At 42.1% G+C, this 14305-nt stretch overlaps 2 protein-coding genes across 2 annotated transcripts in view; one reads left to right on the forward strand and one right to left on the reverse strand.

Annotated features, from left to right (window-relative positions):
• LOC6507149 overlaps window positions 1-14305 on the forward strand; it is a 29790-nt gene that overhangs the window by 8712 nt on the left and 6773 nt on the right. The window contains exon 3 of the mRNA XM_001956547.4: window positions 12814-13037. Within this exon, the coding sequence (XP_001956583.2) occupies window positions 12814-13037 (224 nt within the window). The remainder of the gene's footprint in view (window positions 1-12813; window positions 13038-14305) is intronic.
• LOC6507911 (gustatory receptor 68a) lies at window positions 3580-5339 on the reverse strand. The gene has a single exon (XM_001956548.2). The coding sequence runs from the start codon at window positions 5055-5057 to the stop codon at window positions 3870-3872; it is 1188 nt and encodes a 395-aa protein (XP_001956584.1). The 5' UTR covers window positions 5058-5339; the 3' UTR covers window positions 3580-3869.

Consider the following 14305-nt stretch of genomic DNA (forward strand, 5'->3'; position numbering starts at 1 on the left):
GTTCTAGAAGTAGTCAACTTTTCCGTTCAGTGATCTGCAAGTGTAATTTTATTAAATATAATAACATTTTACTGAAAGAGTGGCTTTCATAATTACTGTCTCTTGGCCCAAAAACCCGGCCCGGACGTGCCAATGCAAATATGCGAGTTGGTAGGCACATTTCAGGTGATATTTGCCCATAATTATATTTCCCTTCAAGTACGAGTCTATTAAGGACTATCATTCTCGTAATTGGATTGAGTTTGATTTAGTTAAATTGGGTATGAATTAATTTATTTACCTCTAAAGAGTCTGTGGAATAATTAATTGATGGTATTTGATTAAGAATGATTGAAGAAATTCCATGGCTCGAATCTGGAATTTCAAAGGACCTACTTTGATTGCAGGATACTCGGAATAAATCCTTTGAGGCTTTGCTGTTTTATTTTAAATATGGACATTTTATTGGATATTCGTTTATAATGGCAGAAATGCGTATGTTTTGACAAGGGGTCCTGACAGCTGGGATGGCAAAGGACACAATCCTTGCCCCTCTCACCGGTCTCCCGTTCTTTGGGGCGATTCTTGGCAATAATGCGAACATTATACAATTTTGAAAAATATGTCACGTTGCTGGAATCCTGCCTCCTGCCACCTCCTTCGTCCTGGCCTGCGTCTGGCTCCCCAACTCAAACAGAAGCCTGATGACCGCCTGCCAATAAATTTGTGAGAAAAACAACTGTCGACGAGAACGAACGAAGAGGTGGCATAAAACTTGTGCTCTTTGTGTGGCATAAATATGAATGAATGGATTTGGCCATAGAAATGAGTATGGGTGGGCACAACTGGTCCACTGCGGTATATACTCCGGAATGAGCCCGAGCCAGAGCCAGAGCCAGAGTCCGATGCGGTCTTCCCACGTCAACGGTTGAGTTCACAAAGGGCTGGGACTGAGAGAGAGAGCCGAGGGCCACAGGACTTTCCATGGGCAATAAATTTTAATTTTCTTTAAATCCTTCCGCATACGAAATGAGATTTGAAACAAGCCGCAGCAATCATGTGCCACAGTGTTAGCCTTCTTTTCACAGGCCAGATTCCCGACCAGATCTTGATTAATTGTGAGTGGCTTGAATTTGAATTAAGTAAGGTCTTTGAAAACTGGAATTTAAGATGCCATAACACCAGGTGACTGGGGTGTAGTGGGTATAGAACTTTTCGTCCTCGGATCACCAATAATAAATCTTTGCCAAAGTGACGATGATTCAGCTGCTTGGAGATCCCTGGAGAGAGCCAGCAGCAGGAACCTTGGAGCAGGTCACAGTCAAATGCGCAGATAAATGTTTATGGAAGATAAATTGCAGTTAGCGGATAGACATCCAAAATCCGAAAACCGAAATCCGCCAGCAACGCATAATAAATTCCATTTGTAGTTCGCAACTTTTGGCCAAACAAACCGTTTCTGGGCAGAAGGCTATCAAATCGATGAAATCGAGGGAGTAATGCCAAATCGACTATTGATGCGTTGGCATCCCGTGGCACGGTGTCATTGCCAAAAAAAAAAAAAAAAAGAAATAAAACGGGAGGATACCCCTCCTGTACATCGTCCTGGTTTGGGCAACCAAACCGAACAATGAATTCGTTCGCTTTGAATTGGTTTTGTGAAATTGTCCACGAACGCGGGCGGATCATTTATCAATATTTCCTTGCTGGGGGAGTCCTGGAAAACTGGTACAGTAATAGCTTATTATTCAAAAAAAAAATCAATCGGTCGATAAATACATGTTCTGGCCCACTTACAGAGGCTGTGGACTGGACTTTTTGGGGTTTCAGTCCAAAAATTGTTCCCATTTTATTCGTTGTGTTGTGTCCAAAAACCAGAATTTATTTAATGGTTTATTGAGCTAAGAAATCAATGAATTATTTCACAGAGAGAGAGAGATTTATTTGAATAATCCTTTTTAATTGGCAGCAATTGAAAACTATTTCATTTCTGTTTGCAACCTTAAAGCCAGAAGCTGAGGCCTTAAGAAGCCTGAATGCATTGATGAATTCCACAAAATCCCGCCCAGAGATGGGAAATAAAATATTAAAAGAAAAGTGGAAGAGAAAGTGTAAGGAGCTGGCCACAAAGGGGCATAAAATGAGTTGAACATTCCGGGCATTGTGCCTTCACTTAAGCACATGAATCCCTTTTGTAATCAAATGCACAGAAAATTGTATTCTATTCAACCAGAATCCTGTCCAAGTCCCAAACCTCTTTCGTGTCCTTGCTCCTGATGGGCTTTGTATCGGTCTGCAAGGATAGCGAGGAGGGGTAGTAGGTGGTTTTCTGGGATGTATCTGATCCACGCGGCTTCCGCAAAACAAAACAGCAAAATTATCTGTCGGAGCTCTAAGACTCTTGGTCCGAGTGGGCGTGGCTGTGCCAGGAGGGCTGAAGGAAAAATATTACAAGAAGCGCCTAGACAATAGCACCAAAATAAGTAAATAATAAAAAGCAAAGGAAAAAAACTATGATAATAGAAAAGAAAACACTCCACCAACAATAGCGTAATAAACTAACGCGAAAGCTAAACTCTCTGGAAAAACTATGCAGAAAGTTTTCTCTTTGTTTCGCAGCACCAGCAAAAATGGAATTAATAAAATAAAAACAAAAACACCAGCAAAAAAAGGGAAATTTTCGAAAAATATTTAACCCCTCCCGCCCCTCTTTATAGGCCAGATAAAACCAAGCAGAGTCCTTCCAGGACACTCCGCCGACGCGAGGGCAGCGCGAAAATTTAATTAACAATTTGTGAAGGGGAAATAAACAAAAGCCCCCTGGACGGATATCCCGGGGGCTCAACCGGGATTACCTCCTCGTCCTGCTGCTGCTCCTGTAGCTGCTCCTCCTCCTGCTGCCCCTCTTCGATGGACATTTCCAGCGGAGTCCTGATCTAGCCTGGGATCGAAGTGCCTTCGATGGGTGCATGACAAGTTGAGAGCTCCTTGACAAGTTCTTAATGAAAAGTTGAAAAGCTTGCAAGCATAATTAAACTGGCATTTTTAAGTCCTTTTTTATGGCAAGGACAATTGCTAAAGTTTATTCAATCAAAATATATAAAGTTCTAGGAGGACATAGTGGGAACAATATTCACAGGTCCAGGGTTTTTATAAACAACTATTTGAAGGGAAAACATGATAATAATTTTTCGATGAAGTTGAAGTGCTTAAAAGTTATATATACCATTTTCTTAAAAATACTATATATATTACTGAATAAAGTACTTAATTTTTTTATCTGTACCACCTCCAGAAGGAAACAGAAAAGAATTATACTCGTAAATTTTCAAACTTTTGACTATTCAAACATTTTGACAAGCGACAATTCGCTTGATTATTTCCACAGAAATGGGAAATGGAAAGGAACCGAAAGCGACGGACAAACTTCGATGAATCTTATCGTTGCAGGTCCTTTGTTCCCTTCGTCCTGTTGCCATGCCTCCTTGGTCCTGGTCTCCTGGTCTCCTGGCGGTGGCCCCCTTTCTAGTTCCTTCATTAGTTTGCCACTTCATCTTTGCCGCACGCTCGAGTGACTTCGCTTCTGAGGTTGCCACATGAAAAGTGACAAAAGTTTAATGATGCGTTTAAGTTGCACGTGGCATGCCCTTTGGCACCGCTGTGATTTGATGAGCTTTACGCATTGCAATTCATGTTTGCCCCCCTCCGAAATTGGAGGGTATATTTACCCCCAAGGGGTTCCCCCAATCGGAAGAAATTGCAGCTGTCGGAGTGTTATTGATTGCTATCACGAAGCTCTCAGACAAATTATGGTGTAGGTTTTCGAAACCTCTTTCATTTATTGTAAAGTATACAACATTTATTTAAAAAAGTGTCCCAGCAATACGAACTTAACTGTTCGTAGAAATATCCTCCACTTTGGAGTCCTCCAGTTGCTTGAATTGGATGAGAATCACCAAGTAAGTGGTAACCGCCGAGAAGATCTTGAAGAGCGTGGAGTTATCAATGGAGAAGAATCCGTAGGCGGTGAACTCCAGGTCCTGCTTGATGCTCTTGGTGAGGAACTTGTCGATTAGGTTCTGCAAGTTCTTGTTCTTGCCATACACTCTGGCCAGGATCTGGGCGGTGGCATTCGTCTCGGAGGCCAGGCAGTCGCAGGCATTGCAGATTACGGCCATGGTAATGGTCTCGGCCAAGACCCAGGTACACGACAAGCCCATCGTATTGGGCGACTCCAGCGTACTGCCTACACTTCCTTCAATGGACGTCAAGGTGGCAAAGGCCAGGTAACTCTGATTGGTTACAGTGTAGAACGAGAATCCAAAGTAGAAAAGGAGCGCCACTCCCGCCACGGCGTTTAGGTTCTCGGTGATGTAGCGGAACTTGCACAGGACCTCCATCATGTTGCTCAGCTCCCGCCAGTTATCCCGCTCGCAGGCTCCCGCCGTTTCCGTCAGCGAGAACTCATCCAGTCGCTGGTTCAGGAATCCGATCCTTTGGGCCAAATTCATGAACATTGTGTTGAGATACAGTGAGAAAATGGTTGAGTAGAGCAGCTGGAGGGAGTATAAGAACATGAGATGGACCTGCCGCTTTGGCCTAATGTTACTCCGGTAGTGAATGTAGTAGAAGGCCACTCCAAGGACTCCCAGGGAGACCAAAGTGACCACGATTGCCACCCAGCGGCAACTGTACTTCCGCCGATAGCCATACGCCTCCAGGTAGTCGTCAATGCAGGCCGAATCCTTTAGGATACGGCAGTGGCGAGAGGAATTCTGGACACTGGACACGGCCATCATCGTGTAGCTGAACATGCAGAGAAGCGTCTCGATGGTCCGGTTGATCTCCTCGGTGTCGCCCTGGGCGCTAGATACCAGTCTGTATTGTCCCGAATCGAAGACGACGCCTACGGCCAGCTGGATGGTGCTCACGAGCAGAGCCAGAGCCACCAATCGTCCGTACCAGCGTCCTATTCGGCTCACCTGGAAGGTATCCTCATCATGGCCAGAGTAGAAGGGCACCAGGGCACAAAGCTGGGCCGGTTTGGCTACCGACCGGATGTCCAACAGGATCTTCATCTCTCGCTCGACTGAGAAAATTTAACTCCATTTCCATTCTATTTAATATTTGTTTTGGGTTATCAACTCTAATTGTCGGGAATTTTGATTAATTTGATAGTTTATGAGAGGCATTAAGTAGAGGGATATCCCTAATATCTTCTAGTATTCAAATGATTAAAAAATATTACATAGCCAACTTCTAAACTTGGCTCTGTTTGGGCCATTAACCGCCACCCACACATGCTGTTGCCAATTTCCAAATGTCATAACCCAATTAACAGTCCTGCCAGCCATTAGCCCCTGTGCATATCCTGGCAAATTATGAATGATGAGTGGGCCGGACCGTGGGCTACCGTGGGAGAATTACAGTTATTGGGTAATTGCCAGCTAATGCGACCTGTCATAATTGCGCGGAACTTAAAAGCCCTGTCCGGTGCGTCCTTGTCCACAAATTGCCCAATTACTTTGACAAACCGCCAATGGCGTCCGTTCTCCGGACAACGATGAACATCCACGTGGTTGGATGGAGGATGGAAGTCTATGGAATACCCCCTCGGGGTTGGTGGCCAAAAAGTGGGAGCAAGTGCCGCCACTATGGAGATTAAGCTCATTATGCAAAACGCCAGGGAACTGGATGAACCGAATGGACTATGGAATCGTTCAGGCGCAAGGCATTTACTTCAATTATTTCATTAAAACGGGAAAGATGATGGGGCAGAAACAGCAGAAATGGCGACAAAAGTCCAGAGGCGACATCTGCGACTCCTTGCGGGTGCTGTGAGCCATCGCAGTCCCTCAAAGATGGCGCCATCGAATTTTCGGTGGCGCTAATGGAGCGTGTGAGTCCGGCAGCAGCTGTCGAAGTCAGGGAGCTCCTGCGGGTAGGTCGCAGGATGTGGCATGTTGCACAGAGAGAAAAAGTAGAGGAAGATGTGGGAATTGGAGAAATCTAAATAAATAATCCTTATTCAAACTTCGTCTTAAAAAAGTCTTTAAAGAAGCCTCTAAAGAATCAAAGTAGTATGTTATTTTTATAGTTTCTTTATAGTTTTTTTCTCACAGTGCTTTGCTGTGCAGGCGATGACAACACACGAACCCTGAGGTCATTCGGGGGTCCAGTAAAATTCAATATCGAAGCCCAGGAAATTCATTGTTTAACCTTTGTTGCTTAAATTGCTCAAATTCCTGCCATTAGTTTGACAAACGAGGCAGCGAAATTATTTTGTTGCAACCAAGTTGTTGCCCCGGCACATCCGGAGCTGGGAGCTGGAGCTGGAGCAGAAGCACAAGGATCTATGGCAGGAGGAGTAGCCAACTGGAGCTTGAGGGTATGGGATGATCGAAAAAGCAACCAGATTTTCAGGCCAAAGTTTTTGCCACAGCACCGAGTAAACCAACTTCAACCCCACTCAGCTCCGGCTCTTTACCGTGAAACTTTCCTTCAATCGACTCGCTTTGGGGCACGCACTAAGCTTGCCCCCTTTTTGTGGTTTCGTTACCGTTTGCCCCATCCATTGTTGCCACAGCCAGTGCTCCACAGGATGGAGGATGTGCCGGGTCGGTTATTCCATTGCTGCAGATTTATTTGCGGTTTTGCATAATCACTGAAAATTAGTTTAAAATATTTACATTAAATTTGCATCCCGATGTCTGGGGCTTTCAGCTTGGAGCTCTGAGCAGCCGGAAAGGCTAAGTCTAAGCCCTTAAATGGGCATTAGCCTGTTGGCCATGTTCACAGGACCTTTCGGATATTTTCCGGGGCTAATTAGAAACATTATAGTCCTTGTGCCACCGAAAAATAATTAATATTTCTTCAGATTCCTGAATTTATTTTGCTTTTCCATTTATTTTGAGGCACATGCACCAAAAGGACTCTCAGGAATAAAAGTTTTAAAGTTCTTAAACTACTTGCAGCAGGATCAAAAGTCAATAAATGTGAGAAAGTTGTATTTTTGTTTTTCTTTCAAAACTTTGCGTAAGAATATTTGCCAAAGCCTCCTGCCGAACTTCCTCTAATCATGGCCGGCTTCGGCTCCCAAAAGTTAAGTTCATCAGACACAGGTCCTCAAGGAATCATTTAGGCTGCCAGGTGGCAATATGACAGACTGTATATTTGCCAAGCTCAATGATTATCCTTGGACTGAATCCTTTGAGACTGGCTTGTTTACGTGTGTCAACGAATATAATAATTTTCAGCAGCGACTGCTCTCACTGCATTCAATATTTGTCCAGTCGGAGCTCTCAAGGTGCCAGGAGAGCCAAGGATTCAAGGACTAAGTGCACTGGATGAAAATATTTGTGACTTAAGTAACTATCACTTTAATACTACTTTTATGAAATAAAATATTGGGTTGCATTCTATTTTAAAATACTTTTTAGAAACCTTTTCTTAAGTCTTATTATTTATATTTAAAGTTTGGATAATTTTTTTTCAGTGTATTCCTGAATCGCTTTATTTGCAAAGGTCGTTTCATGCGTGTGGCTCTGGGAAATTGAAGGCAGATAGGCACAAAGTTAGACAGCAGAGTAAACATCATTTTCCTGGCAGGACTTCCAATGAGGACATCCAATGTCCATGAATCAGAAAAAAAAGTATGCACTTTTGAGCTTGAAGGAAAAAACGCATTTGAGGGCAAGAAACACTTCCGGTTTCCTTCCTGGACCGGAAGCATTATCCTTTTCCTTCATCTGCGGGTGTCGTTCTCAAATATTTGAATTTCTGGCCTCAAAAAAAGTCAATAATGAAAGGAAAATAGTACTCGTAGATGGATCTTATGTCGATTAATAACGCGGGGCAACAAAATCTCCCGAATTAATTATGCCATTTTTAATCCTTTTGGCAACTGGCTCAAGTCCTAGCAAATGGCATTGCCACCGAATAATCCTGGCCATTAACTGAAAAATTGGCTTTGAGTGGCAGATGAGTCTGAGTCCTTCTCCGACCTCCGTTGGCGACCAGATTGAGGATATACACTCACTTGGCTTTAAGCCGAGCATTATCCCTAATTTCGAAAATGTCCTTTTCCTGTGTTTTTCTGCTGTCCTGCCATCAGATTTAAGCCCTAAAAACCAGCCCGTAGTCCCTTACCAAATATACCGCCTCCTCCTTACACTCTTTATTACTTATTTCTGTCTATCGTTCTTATTCCTTCTCGCCTTTCCTTTTATCTTTATATTCCTTTGGAATATCCTCCCTCCCAGCGAGTGCATAAACAAATTGAAGATAAACATACTTATATCCGGATATATCCTATCCTGGAGGACACTGAAAATAAAGAGTGGTCTTGGTATTTAAATTTTTTTTCTAATCTTTGTTTTAGAAACATTATTTTATAAATCGGTTTTAAAACTAAGCTACTTAATTAATACTAATTGTTAGAAAAAAATTTATATTTTTTTTGAGTATATCCTGCTGCCACATAGACTGATGAAGGAGCCTGAACTTGAAGCATGTTGCAATTTCAGCTGCCAGATCCGCGGCGCCTCCGCCAGTGCAAATGGAATTGTTTTCCCAGGCGCTGCCAACATTTGTGTCAGAAATGCCTTAATTTATAGAAAATGTATCCGAGCTCGGGGGTGGAAAGGACCCCGTTGTGTCCTGTGAGAAGGGGGCTGCCATGAATGTCACATGGGTCTCAACGTCCTGTGCGCGGCTTTCGTTTGTCTTTCGCCTCGCTCCGACAGCCCAAAGGCATGTCCTTCCCTGTTTTAACTCCAAATTCCCCCGTTCCCCATCCCCGGCATATCTATCTTTTCCCCAAGGGCTCAGTGCAGATGCATGATAATCCTGATATGTACATAGGGGTAAACACACCGCCTCCGTCTCCGTCTCCGACTCCGCCTCTATTTCCATTTCCCTTTCCGTTTTCTGCCCCAGAATCCTGTCCAGAAATGATTGAGGGATTTCTGTCCGCCTAAGAGCCAATGATAACGGCAACGGAGCACTTTGCTCTTCATTTTCACTCCACAGTGTAATTGATATTTTACAATTGTGTCTGCCGGTTCATTTTCGAGTCCTCATAGTCCTCCAAACCTCCGGATAGAGGCCCCCAAACCCATCCCTCTGGTGTCTGTGGCAAATTGTGCAGAAATTCTATTTCTCACTTGCCCCCAAAAACCCCGTCTTCGTCTTCGTGCTTGCCAGGATATGCGAGGATATGTAGATACAGATGCATGTGCAGGATCTGCGCTGCTCCGAGCAACTACATTTGTCCCTGTCGATGTTGCAACTGCCACACGAGTGAAATTATTCAAGCAGTGCCAGCTGCTGTGAATTTGTCAGAAGTTTTTCTCAAAAATAGAAAGCTTTAGGTTTAACTTTAGTGAGAGTTAGGATGTTAAATAAACTATTGATTTGTTTTATTTTTGGTTGGCCATATTTTCCGTGTCATGGTTATAGACCATTACTGGACTCTAATCGGTTAAGTCCTCGTTAAGGTCATGACTTGTGAATTATTTTCCTGTTACTTGGAGAGGCATAAAAATTTCCACCAACTGTACGGCCGTGGAAAATTACTCACCAAAGTGGCTTGCGGCCAATTTGGCAGGTGGCTTAGAAGTGGTGGGTGGGCCGATGTGGTGGTTCTTGCTGTGGCAAGACACGCCTCCTTCTACCACCTCCACGGCCGCCCATCTCTTTGGTTCTCTGTGCTATTTATTCTGCCGGAGATCAAAGCGAAATGTGTAACAAAATTGCCAATTACATATAAAGCATGAAAAACTGTCTACCTAGTCAGGCAGTAGGGATCCTTCTTGTATTTTTGGCGTAACTGCACAGAAAAAAAAATGAATAAGTAGAATATAAATTATAGGTCCCTGTACTAGAGAGTTCTGGTTAAAAGAAACTCTATAGAGTTTAAGAATTTTATTTCATTTTTTAGAAATACATATTTTCACATTTGAAAGCATATGTATATCACAAATTTAACAAATTATACCATGAAATTAAGCATTTATTCTTCACAGTATAAATGTGATGCACATTTCGAAATATATTTTAAAACAATCGATTTAACGGCTGAGATCGTTCACCCATCATGAAGTATTTATTCGTATTATTTGTTGGCATTTCTGTGATTTTGCCATTAATATTTGCCCAGGATGAACATTGTAAACTGGTTATTAAAGATCTGATGAAGAGTAAGTCTTATATGAAAGGTTTTATAATTTATTTAAACCTGAAATTATATATTTTGTAGAATGTGGAGCTGATATAAGATCAGCTGCTTGCAAGTCCATTTTTGAGACCGCAAAACATGCCCGTAAGTTAGAAATATTATAGACCGTATGATCAGGATTATGATGAGATTTTTTTTAGCTTGCTACGATGAAATGGTAAAGAAGGCCAAATAATATTTGTGTTGTTTAGTACTTCAATGATTTAAAAATAAAATTTTTGTACAATGTTTAAAATATTTGTAAAAAAGGAAACAAGTTTGAGATTTTCCAAATTTCTCTCTCTGCATTCAAAAGTTGGGTTCTAAAACAAAAGGGCAGCCCAAACTCTGTCTGGCAATTCAATCCAAATTGTGAATTCAATTTTGAAGTCGGCAACGCGTCGACGACGACAACATTTGTGACCGAAAATGAGGCATTTGCTACTGGGAGGCTGCTCCCTGAATCTCGCATGATGGCTCTTTCACCCCGATTCCCAGTCCCTCTCCGGATGTGTTCAGGGCGTAAAACGAATTTGTAGTAAATTCCTTGGGCGTCACCACCCTCACATCCCAGTCCAGCTCAGCCTCATCTCGTCAGGAGTTCGCCAGGATGCGGCGTCATCTTTTCGTGTGCGTTTTATTGGGGGGCGAAATTGAATTAGTGCGGCGGGAACGGAAGCGGTTTCTAGGCAGGAAATTGCCTGAAATCAGGCGCACATAAGCTCAGAGTCGAGGGACATGGGTCTTAAAGGACCTCGCCCTCTGCCCCCCATCGTACATTCTTTTGTTTCATTAAAAAAGTAGGAAAATTCCTGCCTCTTGTCCTGCCATTGGCATGCGTTGCCTTTATGGAAAGCTCATTTGCATGCCCCCGATGTCCACTTTTGCTGGAAATGACTATCGTTTTATGTTAATGCATTTGGCACTTAAGCGCTATAGTTTTCGCCATCAAAACTAATTAAAAGTTGCTTAAATAATGCGATATTATATTCACATTGCCGCTACCCGGTTGCAGCTGCCAACGTTGTGAGTTCGTTGAGGTCGTTTTGATTGAGCCGGGGAATGCGAAAAGTTAGTACAGAAACTATCCCTATGGACTATTCAAAGTTGTCACAAAAATACTTCACTGAGAGAAAAGGGTACAGGGAATGTTAGGGCTTGAAAAGAAAGTTCAATTCAGCAAACATTGCGTATACGTAATATTACGTAAAATTACGTATACGTACTATGAATCTGGCTTAGAACTGGCTTTTTCTTGCTTACAATTCTTGCTACACCGAAACAAATAATAAACTAAAATTTATTAATTTTACGCTGAACTTTAGCCATTCTCAGCTGCTATAACCTTTTTGCAAAACATTTTCTTTTATCAGGCTTACGAGTATATTAGGTATTAACGTGTGCGTTGAATTTGTGATCAGCTACTTGGTAGCTCCGCCTCCGAGTATTATGCAAATTCAGTTGCCAGTAGCCAGTTGCCAAACTGCAGTCGGGTAAGGCATAATAAACGCAACTAGTGAGCAGGGAAACATGTGCAAGTAATACGCGAAGCGAAGCGTAAATGAATTTTTCATCCTTCCATTAAAATTTAAGTGCACATTTTCCGGCGCAGCGCACGAGACGCCGCAACGCCATTAAGCCAAAAGGAAGTTGCCAACGGAGACGGTCCACACAGACGTGTAAGGGCAGAGGCGGGAATGGAGAAGGAGTTCCTGGCTCACTATAGAATTACACATATATACACTTATATCGGTTACGGAAATATTAAAAAAAAAACAAGACCGGAATGCTAAATTCAGGAAAAGAATAAGTTTTTATTCCCATGCGGTTATATGACGGTTTCTATTGTTAAGCTCTGTAGGAGATACAAAATGTATACATTGACTTTGATTAAGGTTGATGGAGAATCCAAAAATTAATTAGAACATTCCGAATTAAAATCGGATCAGTAAAGATATGGCCTTCGCTGTGGGCCATATTGTCCTTCCATGCATTTTACACACTTTCGAAAGGGATCTCCCAGAAATATTAACAAAAAATCTAAAAAATATTTCTTTCTCAGATTTTAATGCAGATATATGCGGAATCGATTCTCAAATCGATAAAGGTATTCCTCTTAGGAATCGGATCAGTATTGGCAAAGATATGACCATCGCTGTGGGCCAAATTGCCCCTCGATGCATTTTTAACACTTTTCGAAGGGGACCCCCCAGAAATTTTGACAAAAAATCTAAAAAATATTTCGTTCTCAGATTTTAATGCAGATTGATGGGGAATCAATTCGCAAATCGATAAAGGTATTCCGCTCAAGAATCGGATCAGTATTGCCAAAGATATGGCCATCGCTGTGGGCAATATTGCCCCTCCATGCATTTTCAAAACTTTCAAAGGGGACTCCCCAGAAATTTTGACAAAAATTCTAAAAAATATTTTGTTTTTAGATTTTGGCGTAGATTGTTAGAAAATGCACCCACCCTTCCGCCCAAGAATCGGATTAGTATTGGCAAAGATATGGGCTTCGCAGTGGGCCATATTGTCCTTCCCTGCATTTTTCTCAATTTTTTAACGAAAATAATTATCCTTAAATTGGAAACTAATTTGTGTTATTTATTTTCCAGACTACATGCAATCGCTGTGCAAGAACCACTTCCTGCAGCAGCTGTACCGGAAGATTGACGGCGCCGTACTCTGGTCCCAGAACGAACGCAACCTGGACTGCATCATCACCTTCCAGACGCACTCGGTGCTGCAGCGGTTCATGCTGCGCTTCGATATGCTGCAACTGGACTGCAACGATCACCTGCTGGTCTACGACGGGGCCCATGCCGTCTCTACGCCCAAGGTGAGTCAATGGGATTGATAGGAAATCCTTTGCAGTAATTATGGCAGAGGCTCCGGCGCATTGAAATCTGTCTTGGGTATATATAAAACACGCCCGTGGGAGAGCTACGTGCCACACATTTTTATTAGCCAGATAGCTGATTTGCATATGCAAATCGAAATGCCAGCGGGGAACTGGTTCAATGGATTCCATAACCGAGAAGCCAAAGGGGGCTTCACTTTGGGAAAAAGGTGAAGCTTAAGAAGTTTGATTTTATATTAAATTTTTAAGAACAAAAGGAGATGACTTAACCCATTAGCAATTTATATGGTAGAAGGTAAAGAGTCTCTAATAGAGTGTCTCTATTATCCTTTTATATTCCCAGTGTATCAGTTGAAACTGAATCATTGGAAATAGCTAATCACTTGAGTGACTCAACCAGTTCCGTGTGAACAATTAAATTGCAACTCGAAACGCATACGGAGCAATCTCCTGAAGGATTCCCGGCGAGAGTTCTTGGTGAGTGAGTGGGTGGTGGACGGGTGGTGTATGGGGAAGAGTCGACAGAAGTGTAATTATGTGCATTCGGAATGTGTGTGCACTGTATCTGTATCTGGGGAGTATCGAGAATATTGCTATACAGTAGATTGAATTATTACGAAGTGAACTGTGAAACGGGCAATTCAAATTAGAATCACTCATGGCAGAATGATATGTATGCAAATGTGCGCCCATATATGTATGCTATGCTAAGTGAATTAAGTGATGTTTCTTCTCCATTTTCGTAATCAAATAAAGCCATTTAATATTCACAAAAAAAAAGTCTATCAGTTCCACAAAAATATAAATATTTATTTATAGATTTTTGCTTTATTTATTTAGCCATTGAAGCCCACTGATAAGTTGCGCCTGCGGTGTGGGCTAATGTGTATTTAATTTGTCCCAGATGGGGGGCCAGGACATCAATGTACATATTCATTTATTTGCATACCTTCATTACGGAAACATTTGCCAACGTGCAGACCAAAAAAAATGAGCCTCCAGTCTAATATTCTCATATACACTACGGCAAAAAAAGAGTAAACACATTTAATTTCTATTTAATTTGTTTATGCAGCAATGTAATGTTACATAATATGGTTTTTTGGTTTAATGACTGATATCATTGCATTTTAGGGACATGTGTGTGCTGTTATAGCATCCTTAAATTGCCTCAATTCCCTTAACAATTCTCTCTGGAAAAATCTTAATACTGGGAATCGGTTGCAGACCCAGTGGCATATATGTAT

Source organism: Drosophila ananassae, chromosome 2R, assembly GCF_017639315.1.
Source record: "Drosophila ananassae strain 14024-0371.13 chromosome 2R, ASM1763931v2, whole genome shotgun sequence".
NCBI classification, from domain to species: domain Eukaryota; kingdom Metazoa; phylum Arthropoda; class Insecta; order Diptera; family Drosophilidae; genus Drosophila; species Drosophila ananassae.

What these genes read in the sequence shown, in the direction of transcription:
- LOC6507911 (XM_001956548.2), bottom strand. Translation starts at nt 5,057, where the DNA reads ATGAAGATCCTGTTGGACATCCGGTCGGTAGCCAAACCGGCCCAGCTT.